Source organism: Dendronephthya gigantea, unplaced genomic scaffold (assembly GCF_004324835.1).
Source record: "Dendronephthya gigantea isolate DGI-Jeju-01 unplaced genomic scaffold, DenGig_1.0 000216F, whole genome shotgun sequence".
NCBI classification, from domain to species: Eukaryota; Metazoa; Cnidaria; class Anthozoa; order Malacalcyonacea; family Nephtheidae; genus Dendronephthya; species Dendronephthya gigantea.
Window position 1 is genome coordinate 267,226 of NW_021163226.1, and position 15,028 is coordinate 282,253.

The 15,028-nt window shown below is 35.0% G+C and overlaps 1 protein-coding gene across 1 annotated transcript; it reads right to left on the reverse strand.

The window, feature by feature from the left end:
- Positions 1-11,385: 11,385 nt before the first annotated feature.
- LOC114539747 lies at positions 11,386-13,678 on the reverse strand. Its single transcript, XM_028560355.1, has 2 exons — positions 13,519-13,678; positions 11,386-11,825 (listed from the first exon to the last, which is right to left on the reverse strand). The coding sequence occupies exons 1-2, from the start codon at positions 13,676-13,678 to the stop codon at positions 11,386-11,388; spliced, it is 600 nt and encodes a 199-aa protein (XP_028416156.1).
- Between the last annotated feature and the right edge of the window lie 1,350 nt (positions 13,679-15,028).

The window sequence follows — 15,028 nt, forward strand, 5'->3', positions numbered from 1 at the left end:
CTTGCGTTCATCGTAAACTTTTCTCACCCAGAATCTTTTCTTGTATTTTACACGTTGCCTTCGCTTTCTTAAAAGCAGCAAAATCACAATTCTTCGTCTTAAAATCCAGCGTCTATTTAAAGCTGCCATGTTTGTTTTCTTGTTTGCAACACTTTTTGACCAGTCGTTTGGCTGATTCGCCTGTTCGCGCTCGCTTATTGGCCCGCTCAGTGGAAATTGCAAACATTGATCGCGCGAACTGTTCTCGCGAAAAAAGTCGCGTCACGCGAAAAAAGTCGCCTAGTGGAAAACGGGCTTAAGTACTCAGTTGGAATATAAACTGCGTAAGGATTTAAGATTCCCCTCAGCATTCATGTGTCGAATCCCTGTTTATAGAAATATTAACTAACAAAAAGAGGAAAAACATTATTGTTGGTATTGTTTACAGGCCACCCAACCAAAACGTACATGAGTTTATTAATAGCCTTAATACTCTCATCGGAATAATTTCCAAGGAAAACAAAATCTGTTATTTAATGGGTGATTTTAATTTGAATCTTCTGAATCACCATAGTCATCAACCTACTGCGGAATTTCTAGATATTATGTTTGCTTATATGTGTTTTCCTTTAATAACGTTCCCAACAAGAATAACGTCACATACTGCTACGATTATCGCTAACATATTTACCAATCACTCAGATAATTATTCTTTTAATGGTTTATTGCTTTCGGATATTTCTGATCATTTGCCTATATTTTGTATTACTCGATCACGATTGTTGGATAGGGATGACGATGCATGTATAGTATTTCGTGATAAAAATGCAACGAATGTAACCAAATTTCACATGAGGAAGAAGGCCCACCACGTAAAAAGAAATGTTTATCATCATTAGATGAGTTGCAGCAGGAGGTAGAAAAGAAAATGCAAAGATTGAAAAATTAAAAAGAAAACTAAAGTCATCGCAAAAAAAATCTAGGCGTTTAGAAGGAAAGATCAAGATCATCATCTTATCTCAACTAAATGTGAGGAAATGAAGAGGATGACAGCAAAAAAGTCAGGTAAAGGAAGAAAATACTCACCAGCATTGAAGTCGTTTGCATTAACATTGCAATTTTTCTCAGCTAAGGCGTACGAGTTTGTTAGGAAAACCTTTGATATTGCTCTTCCAAGTCAATCACAAATTAGACGATGGTATGGAAAGGTAGCTGCAGATCCTGGCTTAACTAAACCAGCTTTCAATGCGCCGAAAGTCAAGGTTGAAGATGCCAAGAAAAATGGTAAGGAATTCGTTTGCTCTTTAATGCTGGATGAAATGGCCATCAAGAAGAATATATCGTGGGATGGAAAAAAGTACCATGGCTATGTTGATCTTAAAAATGGTGTTGTTGATGATACATTACCTCCAGCAAAAGATGCCCTAGTGTTCATGGTTGTTGGCCTTAACGAGTTTTGGAAAGTTCCTTGCGGTTACTTTTTCATAGATGGCCTCAGTGGTGTAGAACGGGAAAATCTTGTGAAAGTCTGTATTCAGCGTTTATATGATGTTGGTGTTAAAGTCACAGCCCTATTTAATGCGATGGTCCTTTCCTGTCATTTTAGCATGATGCCAGCCCTTGGAGCAACCTTGAAAGTATCCAACATGATTCCATATTTTCCACATCCTGAAGATGAGAGGGGGAAAATTTATGTCCTGCTTGATGTCTGTCACATGTTGAAGTTGGTCAGCCATCTTGAAACAAATGTTTAGGGATGTTGTTATAATAGCATTCACCGCATCAAATGAATCAGAGAGAGAATAAGAGTTTAGAATGAGAGGATTTAGTAAAGACGATAAGAATTTGCCGACGTTATAATGAGGAGTGTTGGTAGTGTCAACTATAGGTCGGAATTTCGGTAGAGTGACAAAGTTCTTGTGAGTCTTTGGCAAAGCATGCGCTCTGCCAAAATGTGCTGTGATGGGTTTGAGAGTATCGAGTTGTTCATCAGTGATTTCACCACGTTTATTAAGTTTAAGTAGGTAGCTTTGTAAAGAATGAAGCCTAGTTAGTGTCGGTTCAGTGTCTAATTTCTAAGTATGAAAATGTCGAGTCGAGATATCTGTCTCCAAACGTCTTCAGCCACAGCCATGATTTCAAGTTGGTTAGGATGAGTTGCCAGACCATATCCCAGTCCTAATTTTAACATGTCTAAGTTCATCAGGTGAGAAAGAGTGACTTGTTAGGTTCATAAAAGTTTCGTTCGGGTTCTCGGTAATACCATCGGATGTTCGTTTCAGTTTGATTAAAACAGAGAGTTTTTTCTCGTGCCTGCGAACGATCTTTGTTTTCTCAGAAGAAAGGAGACGGTTGATGGAAAAGCAGATGAGTTTATTTATACTTCATGCAGGTTGTGCAGTATCCTTCATGCAGTATCCGTAGTAAGTTTCTGAAGTGCGATTTTCTTATCATGTATGGCGTCATTTAACAATAGATGTAGGTAGCGTGCTTGGGCCTTCTTTCTCTTCATGCGCGTGATGTTCTTCCATCTCACGAACTTCGGATAAACTTGATTCTTTTTACAATCGAGTAGAAATTTTAAATCAAGTTGAGCTTTCTCAAAGCGTCGTAGACATTGTTGGTAGCGAATGCAAAGCTTGTGTAAATCAGCGTCGGTATTTCGGAGATTAGACCAAAAACCATGACCAGCTGACAATTTAAAAAAGTAAAGTAAAAAGCAAATTCCGAATAAACAAGACATCTTGAGAATCAAAATATAATTCAAACAAGACACAGATTGAGACTGTAAATTTTCGACTTTATTACAAAGTCATCTTCAGACAGAATTAAATACAATACTTTACAACGCATATATATATATATATATATATATATATATATATATATATATATATATATATATATATATATATATATATAAGATATATACAGTGTCTAATTTCTATATATATAATAAATAAATTTCTATATAAGATATATAAGATATATATATATATATATCTTATAATATATATAAGGCTTAGGATTAGTAAGGAAACATTTCTGACGAAGGGGCTGCGCCCCGAAACTTAGTATATATTACAAGATGTATTTGATTTGATTTAGTTTATTGTATTTTAAAAGTTTAATTTTTGAACACCGCGATGTGGTGAATTGAAGCTATATATTTAAATAGTTTTTTCTTTTGGACTGGCTCCTGATGTGTATATATATATATATATATATATAATATATATATATATATATATATATATATATAAATATAACATGTGTAAAACAATGTGCCCTCCCGGCTATCACCAGAGCGCAATGGTGACTCCTGCACTTGGGACACAGGACGTGCGGTTACACATTGTTGGAATTGAATAGTAGAGTCACCAAGCGCTCAAACTTAAACAAGCGAGCGTAGCATAAAGCTTACGGTGAACGTCTCGCGATGAGACTCTCCACACAACTCCTAGAGCGCTTGTGAGCGTAATATATATATATATATATATTATATATATATATATATATATATATATATAATATATTATATGTCCAACCAAGCAGAGCGAAACATGATAAGGTTGTGAATAAAACTAAATATGTATGCTATATTTACAAAAGTATGTTAGATAGATTAATTTAAGGAAAGAAAAGAAAGACCCGACAATTAAAATATAGAGAGATTAAGTGAACAGTTGTAGTTCTTTGCTGGCTTTAAGTCCAGTGTTAAGGAAAGGTTTGTTATGTTTGATTAAGAGTGCTTCAAGAAAGGAAGATGACTTTGTAATAAAGTCGAAAATTTACAGTCTCAATCTGTGTCTTGTTTGAATTATATTTTGATTCTCAAGATGTCTTGTTTATTCGAAATTTGCTTTTGAAAAGGCTATAAGTCACCAAAAATTCATGGACTGTCCATTTCTTGATGAGGCATACCAGTATATTCTCGGCCTTAAAAATCCAGCTGGTGAAGCAATGCACAAAATACGAAGGAAGACTGGCTTTAGTGGTTTTTTGGTTGCAATCAAATCAATCACTTGTCGAGGCTAAAGATGCTCCACTGAAATATCTACTCACTTACAAGCTGAGTCAAGACAATTTATAATTGTTTTTTGGAGCTGTGCGTTCAGCTGGGGGTTTCAAAAACAGCCCAACAGCTCACTGCAACATACAAGCGCCTTCTCTTGCGTAGCCATATTGAGGGTGGCAAAGGAAATTGTGAGAAGAGAGATTCTATTGAAACCCTGAGTGCGGTTTCCGATAGCTGTAATGTAAAAGAGAAATCAGGTAACACAATTGACACAGTTACCATCACAAACTCTGCAATAATTCGAAAATATGACCTAGCAAAGAGATGTCCAGTTCAAAATTACCATGACTATTGCGATTCACCAAATGTTTCTTGCTTGTCTGAATTTAAGAAAGCTTCACTTTCATACATTGCTGGATATGTTGAAAAGAAAGTGGAGAAACAACTTCTCTGCTGTGACTGCTGCATTGCCCTTGGTTCTACTTTGGATGAACCAGCTATAAAGTTCTTGAAATTAAAAGACTGGGGCGGCCTTTTTAAACCAACCCAAAGTGTCATTGATATCTGTGAGGAAACTGAAAAATGCTTTGAGCGAATGTTGGCAGTATTAATTAAGAGTCTTGCCAAGGGATTGTAGATGCCATTACTGTGGCTGTGTTAGCAGCATACAACACCTCCTCGATATTCAAAGAACTGAATTATCACATGTTTGATACACCAGTGGAATACAACCACATCCACAACCTGGTCAAACGTATTGCGAGGTGTTATTGTAATGTCAGGCTATATCATCTTGGCAAAGAAGTCACACAAGATGCCTGTGGAAACATTATAAGAAAGAAATTGAACAAAATTGTTCTTTTTAACCACCAATAATAAATTGACAGTGCAAGCTCAGAGTATTTTGAAAACCTACCTCAGTACACTTTTGTTCATGTAGTCGCTTCGTTTCTTCAGATTTTCTGAGAATATTTGTCCAGAAGCAGTAATACTATATTTTGAGTTGATTTTGTAGCGTAATATCAAAACGACGTCGCGGCGTCCTGAAGTCAAAATACTCCAAATGTTTTGCTCAAATTCCTTCTCGTATGCTTCTATTTTTGTGATTGTAAAATTGTCCCGGGCAGAAACGTGAACAATGCAAAAAACGTCGGTTCTGTAATAGAAATCTATGTTAGATGATACAAACGTGGGGCCTTTGAGTCGGGTGGCGGCCGAATCACTTCCGGCTTCACTTTTGCCTTCTATAGATGCGTTGATGATTGATGATTATTGATGATTATTAATCTTTAATGAGGAAAACTTTTTCATTATACAATGATTTTCAAAAAAGACCTCATATAAAGTTATAATATGAGTTATCTACATACTACCAACAATGATAGTAACAACAATTATAATAGTAAAACTCCTACAATATGACAAGACACATCGACTATTCACTTGAAACTGTTCAGATAAAAAAATTTGTTTAAAAGTTTAAATGTTGTTGGAATCTTTAATATCATTACCTAGACTATTAAAATCATCGGCGGCTTGATAACGAAATCTTTGTTTCCCCAATTTCTTGTGATTTTTGGAAGCTTTAAGAGGCTGTCTCCCTAAGATCCTCCTACCGACTTACGCGTTGAAAAATATTTTCCCTTCATAATTCTGTCATTTATTGGCCTTTGTTAGTGTGTAATAAATATGCATACATCTTTTGCATTCTTATTTTATTTTTCAAGTTTTGCGATATTTTCTATTTTGTGTCTGGCATGGCTATTTTTAGACAATTTCAGACGTAAAATTACCCATTTTCAAAGGAACTCCAGATGTGCGCACGGCATAATTTGGTTTCTATTTTTGAGTCACTTGAAAGACTTACAGCTATACAACAATTTGACGGCAATGATTTGTATATATTACAGGAATTCGAATTTTTTTTTAAAAAATTCTAACGGCAATTTTGTCGTGCCGTTAAAATTGCAAAAATAGTCATCATTCAACTTTGTTTTTATCAAAAGTGCAACCAGTTATACACCCAGACCAAACTTGAAATTAAACTACTAATACTGTTCTAAAATTCTATGGAAAAACATTTTTGGGGAAACAAACTTGTGCGCTGTGAATTTAGATAAATTATTTGCAATTATTTGCAATTTGGCGTGGCATTAAATACGCACAGAAATAATCATCTCAGTGTGTCATTGAACAAACAGCTTAATAAATCATATGTTTAAAACATTTGATCACGTTTATGTGATAATTCCGAAGAAAAAGAAGAACATTTCATGCATTTCGCTACCTATAGCATACTTTGGGAATAGATAAAAGCAATTAAGCGTGCATGTACTTTGCCTGGCAGTGGTATAATTGCATGCAATCACAAAAATCATTCGCAGTTATGTTATAAGGGCTTTTTATATATTTGTCCAGTTTTATCGCTTTAATATATTTATTGCTGTAGTTTATTCAGCATATGTAATCGCTCTTAACGTACATGCACAGCCACAGGCATGCTGTAGTCGGAAATTTCATGCGCTTTGAAATAAATTCACTAAACTTACCGGTCCAGGTAAATCCATTATCCTGTCACAAAAATTTTGCTTTCGCCGTCGCCGGGTAAATGTTCCTATACAGCGATTTGTACAGTAATTAACTTGGTTTCTAATGAGTTTCCAGATTTATTTAGTGTCAATTAAAGAGTTACAGGTACATCCAGCAAGCATATCTCTAACTTTCTCAATTAGTGAGGATTTGAGGTTCTTTGACTTGAAAGGTAATTCGAACTCTTTGCAGATAGATTTCAGCACTTTAACGTTGAAAACTTTAAGTTTATCCTTCTTGAAATAGTCGCAGAGGTTGTACACATCATAGACAATGGGATGTTGTAAACCTACTCGTTCAAGAATGCTGTCAACAAGCTCTTGATCGCAAATATCTTGTGCAATTGCTACTAAATCTTCGTCTTCAGAGCTTTCTAATTCAGACATCAAAACCCGCGCCTTTTCATTCCCGTGCTTCTTCCGGGCAGCTGATAATCGAGAAAAGAAATTTTTAATCTGAGGTGCTGTCAGCCATTCATCTCGAGTGAAACGTTTTTCGTTCTTCTCGTTTCTTGCACTTCGCATATCATTTTCCACATCTGACGGATTGCTCTTCATCCCGGTGATTTCACCTAAATCAAATTTATCTGTCAGGTAGTCTCTCACATTTTGGCTAAAACGTATGCTTCCAGTTCTGGACTTACTCAGTGCCCAACCCATACTGTTCTCACAAGCGTTTTGATCTGACGAAACTGCACCCATTAACTCAACAACGTCAGCGTTCTTGTTTTTCTTTCTGCAGTCGATAGTCAGAAATTTTTCTGCCCAATCCCTTCTTAACTGGTCATACAACGATTCACTTAGAACTGTGTTTTCGTGCTTCCCTACGTCTAAATGAAGTTCAAGATCTTCAAAACGTCGGAAAACCTTCCCACAACCAACGATACTACATTCGAATAGCCCTTCTTCAGTATTACGCCGCTCATTTGGCCTAACTGGCCTACTTTCTCCCCTAGAAAATTCTTCTTCTTGTTGAATATTAGTACTCATTTGTGGATTTATCAAAAAATCTTTGAAAGGAAGCAATTTTCCTTCACCAATTCCAAAGGCTTTCCACACCCTTATACCTGTGTCTTCGAACTCAATGTTATGGTACGCACTAATACCGTCAATGTTCTTTACTTTGATTGTCATGGAAGAACAATCTATTCGGTTTACTGAGGCGGTGGTTCCACAAACTGGGCGTTCAAGTAATGCTCTCCTCATGTCACTGGCTGTCAAAATGTCATGTCCTTCATTGCAGTATTTCTGTATTGCATGTTTCATTGGACAAAGAATTCGGTCACAGACATCTTTGCCATGCTGTGGCTCCGAAAAATCATAACGCATGATCTTAATGCCTATTCTTTGACCTAAATCTTTCAGAGAAGCTGGAAGAAAGTTGTTATGATAACACCCAGCTTCATCTGAACGCAAATACACCTTGGATATCTTGCCATTACTCTGATGCAGAACTTGAAGAAGATTTTCTAGGACAGACAAGACGGAGTACCAGTCTTGAGTGCACGTGTCCATCAAATGCGCATAAGTACACACTTCCAGCTGACTTGTTTCTACATTTTTAGTAATAACGCTACTCACGTGCCAACTCATTCCCCGCTTTGCGTACCACTCGGATTGTTTTTCCCTGAAACGACGCTGCGTAAATTTCATCGCCCAGTCCATTACAATGAGCGCGGAATTCTCCTCCAGAATTTCAAGAGCGTTTTGCTTGGCCATTTCTTGGTTACAGGAGCGAAGAATGTGACATTTCCATTTGAGAATGTTTTCTTTGCATTTACTGAAATCGTGCATGTAGTCTCCTCTTTGCTCGTTAGAATACATGGCGCTTGAATGAGTTTGAATAGTGTTCTCAATCTCACTAAGGACAAATTTGAACTCTTCACATCTGTCGCAGAAAAGATTATGTTCATGACTGCAAGATTTTTGAAAACAAGTCAGTTTTGAATCGCTCAACGCAAAACTTCTGCAATGATCTGGGCATGGACTATGTTCTTTGCAATGCACACTGTAATCGGTCCTGAGATATAGTATGGCGTTATTTAATTTTCTTAGGGAACTCTCAACCCATGACTTTGTTACACCTAGACCCTCCATTTCAATAACGATTTTCCTTAATTTCTCAAATGCATTTGAACCTTCCGCAGCAATATTATCGATGCCTTGTAACGATTTTCTCTCTGACGCTTCCCTGACTTCTAACACTCTAAACAACGTAGCCCGACTGAGCGGTTCCACCTCCTCTTCTTCACAGTGTTTGAAGTATTGTTGAATTAGTGTTGATCTGGTTACATTCCGAATGATGTTGGGCATGGTTAACGTTTGTCCACAATCGAGTTTGAGCTTTCGTGTTCCATATGCTACATCTTGGTAGAAATACGGTCTGTTTGAAAAGGCAATGAAATGATCAAGTTTTGTTCTATCAATTCTGACTCGTGAATGCCTTTGTGTCTCTATTATGTTTCCAGGGCCATTTTGCTGGGCGTGAAGTCTGGCTTTTCTGATCTGCCACATAGTAACTTTTGCATAAGGCTCGTGTAATTTCATTAGTGTTTGCGCAGGATAATTATGCGCGTAGATACTCAAAATCTGTAGTTTTAGATTTCGTGTAGTAGCATTCTTGTATGCAGTCATAAGAGCTGCAAGTTCTTCGGAGACATGAATATCACTTCTAGAATTCATAGCTTGAAAAAGCTCTTCGCCAGCGTTTGGAGCAATCACTTCACATATCACTTGGCTTGCTTCGCTTGCCTTTTCGATGCACGCTTCTTTCTCACTTTGTGTAGTTTCATCCCAGCTGCTAGTTAGTTGAAATGACAATGGTGAAATTTCTTTGAAAGACGTTAAACTTGCCAGATGAGACATAGATTCGTTGTAGACATCAGTTGTCGAATGGCTAGATTGGTTATCATAACTTGAAGAGGAGTAGTTTAGTAAAGTGGCATTGCTAGGTGTCCACATGTCAGTCGCATCTGGACTAGCCAAAGTAGTTGAAGGAGAAATAGTTCCAGAAAGACATGGCGATAGTGATGTCATTTCCAGTCTGTGGATAAAAACGTGAAAGGATTATAATACCATCATAAAAAACAATGGTAAACAAACAACTTTTCTGTGGTGTTTTTAAACACAGCTGAAAAGGGTGAAATATAATGCGGTATATAGTCATTATGCATACTGTTTGCTTATAATATGAAGATGTATGAATCCACATAAACAGAAAATTGCACTTACTGGTCTGTGATAGCATTTACTGACTCGGTACCAGTCCTCAGCCTGACCCATTCACTTTCTTTACTCATTTTTTCGTCATGCTTTCCTCTACAATCCCGGCATATTGCTAAAAATAGAGACAGGTTCAAGATGTTTTGTCCAAGAAAAAAATCGAAGAAATGATTCCAAGACAAGAATAAGTACTTACGAGATCCGATAGGTACTGTTTTCCCAAAGAGTAAATGTGCGTCTTTAGTAAGTTGTAGTGTTATAACATGATTCCCCGTCACAGCAGAGTTTGATCCCGTATGAAGTGGATATTGGCAAACACGTGATGGACGCCAGAATTTTCCCAAATTATAGCGATGGTTGGGGCAAATTCTCATATGTTGTAGTTGCTCATGGGAGATCTCAAACACTCCACAACGCAATAAAATAAGCTCATACTCGCAAAGTTTTTCTCTTGACAGATGGCATCTGGACAGGTGAGTGCTCACATCATCCGAACATTCAAGGACATTAACACAGTCAGATTTCCCCCGGAAAGTTCCACATTTAAAATCAAAATAATCGGACAGAAAACAAGGCAAATCCATTGCGGTTTAAAAGTTATATAGTAGTTTATGTTGAATTCACTGAATGTACGCTATATTAATACTTTACACATGCGTTTCTAAAAACAGAATGATGTAATATCAGTCTAAAAATAACACAGCACATTTGAATAGCTACCTTGGGGGAAAACCCGCCTTACCGTCGGCTGTAAATTTTGTTATTTCTTTGCCTCCGACAATTTTTGAATGTTATTTTATTTTCACAAGAGTGATTTTACGCTGAATAAACTACAGCAATAAATATATTTGATAAAACTAGATAAATATATAGAAAACCCTTTTAATTGATATTTTTATTGACCAACTACCAATAAAGGATTACGCGCTTGCATGTTTTATCTATTTCGAAAGTATGCTAGTGAAAGCAAATATTGTTTTATTTCATAGGAATTATCAAATAGTTGTGATCAGATGTTTTGAACATATAGTTGAAGCTGTTTGTTCAATGACATACTGAGATGATTATTTCTGAGCGTATTTAATGCCAACGTCAAAATTGCAAATAATTTATTTAAATTCACAGCGCATCAATTTGTTTCCCCAAAAATGTTTTTCCACAGAGTTATAGAACAGTATTAGTAGTTTAATTTCAAGTTTGGTCTGGGTGTATAACTGGTTGCACTTTTGATAAAAACAAAGTTGAATGATGACTATTTTTGCAATTTTAACGGCACGACAAAATTGCCGTTAGAATTTTTTAAAAAAAAATTCGAATTCCTGTAATATATACAAATCATTGCCGTCAAATTGTTGTATAGCTGTAAGTCTTTTAAGTGACTCAAAAATAGAAACCAAATTATGCCGTGCGCACATCTGGAGTTCCTCTGAAAATGGGTAATTTTACGTCTGAAATTGTCTAAAAATAGCCATGCCAGACACAAAATAGAAAATATCGCAAAACTTGAAAAATAAAATAAGAATGCAAAAGATGTATGCATATTTATTACACACTAACAAAGGCCAATAAATGACAGAATTATGAAGGGAAAATATTTTTCAACGCGTAAGTCGGTAGGAGGATCTTAGGGAGACAGCCTCTTAATTCGTCTTTATTCCTTGTGTTATATCCATGGCAATCTTGTTGTGTTTCTGATGTCATATGGTGATTAACAAGACCATTCAAACACTTATACATGTAAATACATCTTCTTTCAAATCTTCTTTTGTCTAATGGTATCCACTTCAGCAGAGCAAGCGCTTCAGTTGAAGACGAGTGAAATGGCTTGTCAAGAATGATCTTGGCAGCTTTACTTTGTAGTACTTGTAGAGTTACCATGAGCGTATTGTTATTTTTGTCTCCCCAGACTATGTCCGCATAATCAAAAATAGGGAGAATGAGACTATTATAAAAAAGTACACGTGACTTGAAGGGTAGAAATACCTTTATCCGTCGGAGAAGACTAAGCCGTTGGTTAACTTTACATGCAATATAGACCAATTGCGAAACTTAGTGACCGCGCCTTCGTGCAACATGGAAACGAGGCTTATTATGCAAAAAACAATATTTGTATTTTTTGCAGTACAAAGCTATTCGCCGAGTTATATGCCGTTTTTCGCCTTTGTTTTACATATTTTTCGATACCTTTCAGCTTGGTTTCATCGTTGTTATCATAGTTTTCAGGTTAGGAAGTTTTGCCTTTCAATTAAGGCGTTTTTGTGGTGTTTTCATTAATCTTTTCGGCTGCTTTCGTCGGGGAAGTATGGAAAAGGCCGACACAAACTCAGGTAAAAATTTAGTTTTTCCAAACTATTTCGTCTCAAGTTTTGAAAATGTATTTCATTTTTCTCCCTCTTATTTGTGCAAAATTTGGCGATATATATTCGGTGCAAAATCTATGTTTTTTATGTCAAAAATTATTGAAAAGTCACGATCGAACAAACCACCATGTTCACATTTCTCATCTAAAATTTTTTTATACCAATTTTATCAATCGATAAGATGTAATTTGACAGCAATTTTACAGCTCAGCAAAAAATAGTAGAAATCTGTTGACAAAAACTATAAAAGATGAAATAAGCAACGGAGTTTTATGTTTATTTTCTTTGTGTATATAAACTACAGTACATGTGATGTGATGCCGACTGAAAAGCAAAACAACTCTTCAACTTGGCACACATGCATGACATGGATAGTAAAATACTTATAACCAAGACATTGTATCATTGTCTATTTTGAATTGCAATTTGAATATTCCTTTTCCGGCAATAACATACAATAAAGGTAGCCACAATGCGAGCTGCAGCGTTTTTTAAGATACACTTTTACATGATGGCAAAGCCGAAAGCGAAAAATATTTAAACCGGAGTTCGCAAGTGTTTTTCCGTTTATGATGGTGAACGGAATCGTTTCCTTTTCAAGTATTCCTGGTTCACCCTTATTAAACATCTATTGCATGGTAGTAGATAGAAAGAATAGTGTTTTGTACTAACACAAATGCAGAATTCAGATGCAAACTCAGATGCATTCGAATTCGACTTTTATAAAATTCGACCTTCAGGCCGGCATGCAAGCTATGCATCGTCTGTACTTTATTAAAACGAAAATAAACAAAAACATTTCAGTCAGTTACTTTTGACCATTTTAACAGTATTACTGTGGTATAAAGAAAAAAAATACAGTGATATTTGTGAATAAATTTGAATAAATGAAGCCATTTCAGTCATCAGGTTTAAAATTATATAATCTGACTGTCACTTTTCAATAATTTTTTACATAAAAAGCATAGATTTTGCACCAAATATATATCGCCAAATTTTGCACAAATAAGAGGGAGAAAAATGAAATACATTTTCAAAACTTGAGACGAAATAGTTTGGAAAAACTAAATTTTTACCTGAGTTTGTGTCGGCCTTTTCCATACTTCCCCGACGAAAGCAGCCGAAAAGATTAATGAAAACACCACAAAAACGCCTCAATTGAAAGGCAAAACTTCCTAACCTGAAAACTATGATAACAACGATGAAACCAAGCTGAAAGGTATCGAAAAATATGTAAAACAAAGGCGAAAAACGGCATATAACTCGGCGAATAGCTTTGTACTGCAAAAAATACAAATATTGTTTTTTGCATAATAAGCCTCGTTTCCATGTTGAGCGAAGGCGCGGTTACTAAGTTTCGCAATTGGTCTATGTTCCACATGTTCTGTCCATGTGAAGTTGGAAGAAATCCCCAGATACTTAAAACTTTTCAGAGAACCAATATTCTGGTCATGAATAGATATCTGTAGAGATGCATTCCCCGTGAGTTTACGATTGCTACCGATCAACATACTCTGTGTCTTTTCAAGGTTCAAGGTAAGTTTGTTTTCATCCAACCAATTTGCTATGAATAATAAATCTTTATTTAACTTATCACTTAGGCACGTAGGGTCAGAGCCATAACAATATATAACTGTATCATCGGCATATAATAAAACGTTTGAAAATTCTAGTTCATTCGGGAAGTCGTTAATGTAGATGGTGAATAGTAAGGGACCCAGAATTGTTCCTTGTCGTACGCCGCAGCTAACACGCATTAGATCGGATAATTCACCCTTACAAACATTTCACATAACATTTCATATATGAAATAGGGGTTTCATATATGAAATGATCATTTTCATATATGAAATGAAAAACTTCATATATGAAATTTGATTTTCACATAAGAAAAGTTACTTTCATATATGAATTTTATTTTTTTAATATTAGTTTTCCGGTGTAAAAAAACAATTCATACATGAAATTTTTTGGTTTCTCCAATGAAATAATTTAAATTGTGTATGACGTTTAATTATTTATATGTGAAAAGTAAATTTCATATATGAAATGCTAGTTTCCACATATGCAATTTTGGTTTCACGTATGAAATTTGGTTTCACATATGAAATTTTGTTTCAATAATGAAATTATTCAAATATCATATGAAATTTTACGTGTGAAAAATAAATTTCATAATATTAATGCTACTTTCATATGAATTTTAATTCATTTTTAATGAAGTTTTCCTATATGTAAAACGATTCGTACATGAAATTTTTGGCGTCTCCAATCAAATAATTTATACCGTGTATCACGTTTATTAGTTTTTTACTTTTTACATGTGAAAAGTGAATTTTCATAGTAAAGTGCTAATTTCACATATGAAATTTGGTTTCACATATGAAATTTTTGTTTCATATATGAAATTTTGTTTTCATATATGAAATTTTAGTTTCACAATTGAAATTATTAATATATCATATGAAATTTTACGTTCACGTGTGAAAAATAAATTTCATAATATGAATTGCTACTTTACATATGAATTTTAATTCATTTTTAATGAAGTTTTCCTATATGTAAAACGATTCGTACATGAAATTTTTTGGCGTCTCCAATCAAATAATTTATACCGTGTATGACGTTTATTAGTTATTACTTTTTACATGTGAGAAGTGAATTTTCATAGTGAAGTAGTAATTTCACATATGAAATTTTTGTTTCATTTGTCAAATTTTGGTTTTTCAGATATGAATTTTTTTAAATATCATATTATATTTTACATTCACATGTGGAAAATAAATTTCACAATATGAATTACTACTGTCACATATGAATTTGATTTATTTTTTATATTACGTTTCCTATAAGTAAAACGA